Source organism: Procambarus clarkii, chromosome 7 (genome assembly GCF_040958095.1).
Source record: "Procambarus clarkii isolate CNS0578487 chromosome 7, FALCON_Pclarkii_2.0, whole genome shotgun sequence".
Classification (NCBI taxonomy): domain Eukaryota; kingdom Metazoa; phylum Arthropoda; class Malacostraca; order Decapoda; family Cambaridae; genus Procambarus; species Procambarus clarkii.
The window spans coordinates 9,086,561-9,092,273 of record NC_091156.1 but is presented as its reverse complement, the minus strand read 5'-3'; the positions used below and the strand labels follow the sequence as shown (position 1 = coordinate 9,092,273).

Here is a 5,713-nt window from a genome sequence, read left to right as displayed (position 1 = left end):
GTCTCCTTGGCCCTAAAATTATAGATCATCCATGATGTCTTGAGTTGAGATAAAGTGCTTAATGAGTAATGTGATTATCATGAATGTCATTTGAGGTTACTTAAGTGTGTAATATGTGTACCTTACAACAGCAGTAGCACCAGCATCACTACCAAGAGCAGCAGCAACAGCAGCAGCAGCAGCAGCAACAGCAGCAGCAGCAGCAGCAACAGCAGCAGCAGCAACAGCAGCAGCAGCAACAGCAGCAGCAGCAGCAGCAACAGCAGCAGCAGCAGCAGCAACAGCAGCAGCAGCAGCAGCCGCAACAGCAGCAAAAGCAGCAGCAGCAGCAGCAGCAGCAGCAGCAGCAGCAGCAGCAACAGCAGCAGCAGCAGCAGCAACAGCAGCAAAAGCAGCAGCAGCAACAGCAGCAGCAGCAGCAACAGCAGCAGCAGCAGCAGCAGCAGCAACAGCAGCAGAAGCAGCAGAGGAGGAGCCAGAGAGTGTTGAAACTGGCATTAGGATTCTGAGTGAGGATTGGTCAGTGAAGGGAGGGAAAGACCTGGTTGTCGGCTGCTCCCCGCGGCTCCCCTCTCACACGCCCTGCATGCTAACGTCCGCGCCACGCCCCTCATGCTCCTCCCACGCCCCTCATGCTCCTCCCACGCCCCTCATGCCCCTCCCACTCCCCTCATGCTCCTCCCACGCCCCCTCATGCTCCTCCCACGCCCCTCATGCTCCTCCCTCCCACGCCCCTCATGCTCCTCCCACACCCCTCATGCTCCTCCCACGCCCCTCATGCTTCTCCCACGCCCCTCATGCTCCTCCCACGCCCCTCATGCTCCTCCCACGCCCCTCATGCCCCTCCCACGCCCCTCATGCTCCTCCCACGCCCCCTCATGCTCCTCCCACGCCCCTCATGCTCCTCCCTCCCACGCCCCTCATGCTCCTCCCACGCCCCTCATGCTCCTCCCACGCCCCTCATGCCCCTCCCACGCCCCTCATGCTCCTCCCACGCCCCCTCATGCTCCTCCCACGCCCCTCATGCTCCTCCCTCCCACGCCCCCTCATGCTCCTCCCACGCCCCTCATGCTCCTTCCACTCTCCTCATGCTCCTCCCACGCCCCCTCATGCTCCTCCCACGCCCCCTCATGCTCCTTCCACTCGCCTCATGCTCCTCCCACGCCCCTTCATGTTCCTCCCACGCCCCCTCATGCTCCTCCCACTCCCCTCATGCTCCTCCCACGCCCCCTCATGTTCCTCCCACGCCCCTCATGCTCCTCCCTGCCACGCCCCTCATGCTCGTCCCACGCCCCTCATGCTTCTCCCACGCCCCTCCCACGCCCCTCATGCTTCTCCCATGCCCCTCATGCTCCTCCCACGCCCCTCGTGCTCCTCCCACGCCTCTCATGTTCCTCCCACGCCCCTCATGCTCCTCCCCCGCCCCTCATGCTCCTCCCACGCCCCTAATGCTCCTCCCACGCCCCTCATGCTCCTCCCACGCCCCTCATGCTCCTCCCACGCCCCTCATGCTCCTCCCACACCCCTCATGCTCCTCCCACGCCCCTCATGCTCCTCCCACGCCCCTCATGCTCCTCCCACGCCCCTCATGCTCCTCCCACGCCCCTCCCACGCCCATCATGCTCCTCCCACGCCCCTCATGGTCCTCCCACGCCCCTCATGCTCCTCCCACGCCCCTCATGCTCCTCCCACGCCCCTCATGCTCCTCCCACGCCCCTCATGCTCCACCCACGCCCCTCATGCTCTTCCCACGCCCCTCATGCTCCTCCCACGCCCCTCACGCTCCTCCCACACCCCTCACGCTCCTCCCACGCCCCTCATGCTCCTCCCACGCCCCTCATGCTCCTCTCACGCCCCTCATGCTCCTCTCACGCCCCTCACGCTCCTCCCACGCCCCTCATGCTCCTCCCACGCCCCTTACGCCTCTCCCACGCCCCTTACGCCTCTCCCACGCCCCTCACGTCTCTCCCACGCCTTTCACGCCCCTCAAGCTCCTCCCATGCCTTTCACGCTCCTCCCACGTGTCATACACGTGTTTCCCGCGCTTACCCACACGGGGCACGTTAATGCGCGCACTATATCATGCCTCCCACGACCCCCCCCCCCACACACCTACCATGACGCCCCCCCCCCACACACCTACCATGACGCCCCCCCCCCACACACCTACCATGACGCCCCCCCCCACACACCTACTTCGCCCCCCCCCACACACCTACCATGACGCCCCCCCCACACACACACTCATACATTAGGGGCCTGCCGGCTGAGTGGACAGCTCTCGGTATTTGTAGTCATAGGGTCCGGGATCGATCCTCGGCGGAAGCGGAAACAAATGAGCAGGGTTTCTCTCACCCTTATGCCCTTGTTCACCTAGCAGTAAATAGGTACCTGGGAGTTAGACAGTTGGTACGCGCTGCTTCAAAAGGGGGGGGGGGAGGGGAATCAGTTGATTGGTTGACAGTTGAGAGGCAGGCCTAAAGAACCAGAGCTCAACCCCCCCGCAAGCACAACTAGGTGAGTACACATACATCACGACTAGTGAATAGGACTTGGCAGTGGACAACACCAAACCTAACCTAACTTAACTTAACCTAACCTAACCTAACCTAACCTAACCTAACCTAACTCCAAAGGCTCGTATCAACAGAATAACGTCAGCCGTATACTCCGGCAAAAGTCAGAACATCCTTCAGAAACCTAAGGAAGGAGGCGTTTAGATCACTGTATACCGCCTGTGTGAGGCCAGTCTTAGAGTACGCCGACCCATCCTGGAATCCGCATCTAAAAAAAAAAAAACTCGTAATGAAGCTTGGAAAAGTACAGAAGTTTGCAACGAGAGTCGTCCCAGAGCTGCGAGGGATGAGGTACGAAGAGAGACTGAAGGAACTAAACCTGACGACGTTAGAAAAGAGAAGGTAGAGGAGGGACATGATACAGACTTACAAAATACTTAGAGAGATTGACAGGGTGGAAACAGAGGAATTGTTTACAATGAATAACAATAGAACAAGGGGGCACGGATGAAAGCTTGAGACTCAGATGTGTCATAGAGATGTAAGAAAGTTTTCCTTTTGCACAAAGATAGTGAGTAAATGGAATGACCTAAAGGAGCAGGTTGTAGAGGATAACTCCATTCATAACTACTTTAAAACCAGGTATGATAAGGAAATAAGCCAGGTGTCATTGTATTAAACAACCAATGACTAGAAAGTCCAAGAGCTAGAGCTCTGTCCTGCAGGCACAACTAGGTGAGTACACACACCCACCACCCACCCCATGCCATATGAAATTAAAAAAACAAGTTTGGATCCATCCTAGTTCAGTTTATAATTTATTTACAATTATTAAATGATTAGTCTATTTTTTGTTAGTTGTAACTGAATTAGTATTCTATTATTTTATTGCTGTGATGAGTTACGCTGATTTATTAGCGATGAGTTTAGTTTGGGGTTAATGTTGAATTATCCACTTGTTAGGGAATCTTCTCTTGTGCCTTGAAAGCGTTGACAGTCCAGTGGTTTACCGTCAGTCACTTGAAGGTAAACTTAGCAACAGCTGGTTTGATTAGTTTTTTTTGTTTCAGGATTATTGGATTTATTGACGTGAGTGGATTCAGTCATTTATTCATCTGTAATGTTTATAAAATTCAGTTTATTCTCCCTATACCCGCCCCCCCCTCTCCCCTCTCACCTTCCCTTCCCACTCACTTCCTCCTTCCCAGCCTCCCCCTCTCCCCTTTCCCCTCCACCTTCCCATCCCTCACTTCCCTCTCCCCTGTTACAGTAGTGGCAGTTGTGTGAGATAATCGCCTGCGTGCTGTAATTACCATCCTTTCATGCCACTAAGGAAATGCTGCGAGGGTGGCATGCTGTGGCTGCAACATGCTGATTAACTCCCAGGTACCTATTACCTGCTAGGTGAACATGTACATCAGGGTGAAGGAAACTCTGCCCATTTGTTTCTGCCTCCATCGAACCCTGGCCCTTAGGACTACGAGCCCCGGACGATGTCCACTCGGTCGGGAGGCCCTGTATGTGTGTACATGTGTAGGTGTGTGTGTGCATGTATGGGGGTGCGTGTGTACATGTGTGGGGTGCGTATGTGCATGTGTGGGTGCGTATGTGCATGTGTGGGGTGCGTGTGTATATGTATGGGGTGCGTGTGTGCATGTGCGGGGTGCGTGTGTACATGTGTGGGTACGTGTGTACATGTATGGGGTGCGTGTGTACATGTGTGGGGTGCGTGTGAACATGTGTGGGGTGCGTGTGTACATGTGTGGGGTGCGTGTGTACATGTGTGGGGTGCGTTTGTGCATGTGTGGGGTGCGTGTGTACATGTGTGGGGTGCGTTTGTGCATGTGTGGGGTGCGTGTGTACATGTGTGGGGTGCGTTTGTGCATGTGTGGGGTGCGTGTGTACATGTGTGGGGTGCGTGTGTACATGTGTGGGGTGCGTGTGTACATGTGTGGGGTGCGTGTGTACATGTGTGGAGTGCGTGTGTACATGTGTGGAGTGCGTGTGTACATGTGTGGGGTGCAAGGCAGGATGTCCTAACTCACTAAATACAGCTTTGGTCTGTATATTTAGTGTGCCACAGACACCTTGGCTGTTGCCTCACCCACTCCCATGTACACACCTGCTACCTCAGCCCTCTCCCCTCCCATGTACACACCTGCTGCCCTCAGCATGTGTGTGCAGCTTCGTGCACAATAACCAGGTTTCCTGAAATGTTGGCGCTCTCAACAATTTTTAATGTGTTCTTAATTTAGATGGTTATCAGGTGTGTAGCTGAGGCAGGTGTGTAGCTGAGGTAGGTGTGTAGCTGAGGCAGGTGGTGTAGCTGAGGCAGGTGTGTAGCTGAGGCAGAGGTGTAGCTAAGGCAGGTGGTGTAGCTGAGGCAGGTGGTGTAGCTGAGGCAGGTGTTTAGCTGAGGCAGAGGTGTAGCTAAGGCAGGTGGTGTAGCTGAGGCAGGTGGTGTAGCTGAGGCAGGTGTGTAGCTGAGGGAGTGGTGTAGCTAAGGCAGGTGGTGTAGCTGAGGCAGGTGGTGTAGCTGAGGCAGAGGTGTAGCTAAGGCAGGTGGTGTAGCTGAGGCAGGTGGTGTAGGTAAGGCAGAGGTGTAGCTGAGGGAGTGGTGTAGCTGAGGCAGAGGTGTAGCTAAGGCAGGTGGTGTAGCTGAGGCAGGTGGTGTAGGTAAGGCAGAGGTGTAGCTGAGGGAGTGGTGTAGCTGAGGCAGGTGTGTAGCTGAGGCAGGTGGTGTAGCTGAGGCAGGTATGTAACTGAAACAGTGGTGTAGCTGAGGCAGGTGTGTAGCTGAGACAGGTGCGTAACTGAGGCAGGTGTGGGCTTGGGTGAAGCCCCAATAGTTACCATCAGTATGTTCTGTTGAGTGCAAGCAACGGGGAATGACCTTCGTTGGAACAAAATTGATCATTAGTATAATTCTCTCATGTATTAACGGACTAAAACATTGTCTTGTAATATGTGAAATAAATTCAGATGAAAAATACAAATAGGTAGATTCAGGTTAATGAGGAACAATGGCGGTCGTACCATGACCCAGGCAGCATCCAACATCCATGGCGATATCCAGCAGATATCGCCAGATATCTGCTGGATAATGTTGCAATTGCCAAATCTGAATGCACAAATAAAATGTCGGTGTCATTGGGTGCATGCTGGGACAGCAGAACGACGCACTGCGTGGAGAGGGA

General features: G+C 54.9%; 1 protein-coding gene across 1 annotated transcript in view; it reads left to right on the top strand.

Moving 5' to 3' along the window:
* Nucleotides 1–586: 586 nt before the first annotated feature.
* The window catches only part of LOC123749234 (pneumococcal serine-rich repeat protein-like), a 69,300-nt gene continuing 64,173 nt past the window's right edge, over nucleotides 587–5,713 (top strand). Inside the window, exon 1 of the mRNA XM_069314523.1 lies at nucleotides 587–2,062. Coding sequence (XP_069170624.1) covers nucleotides 587–2,062 — 1,476 coding nt within the window. The remainder of the gene's footprint in view (nucleotides 2,063–5,713) is intronic.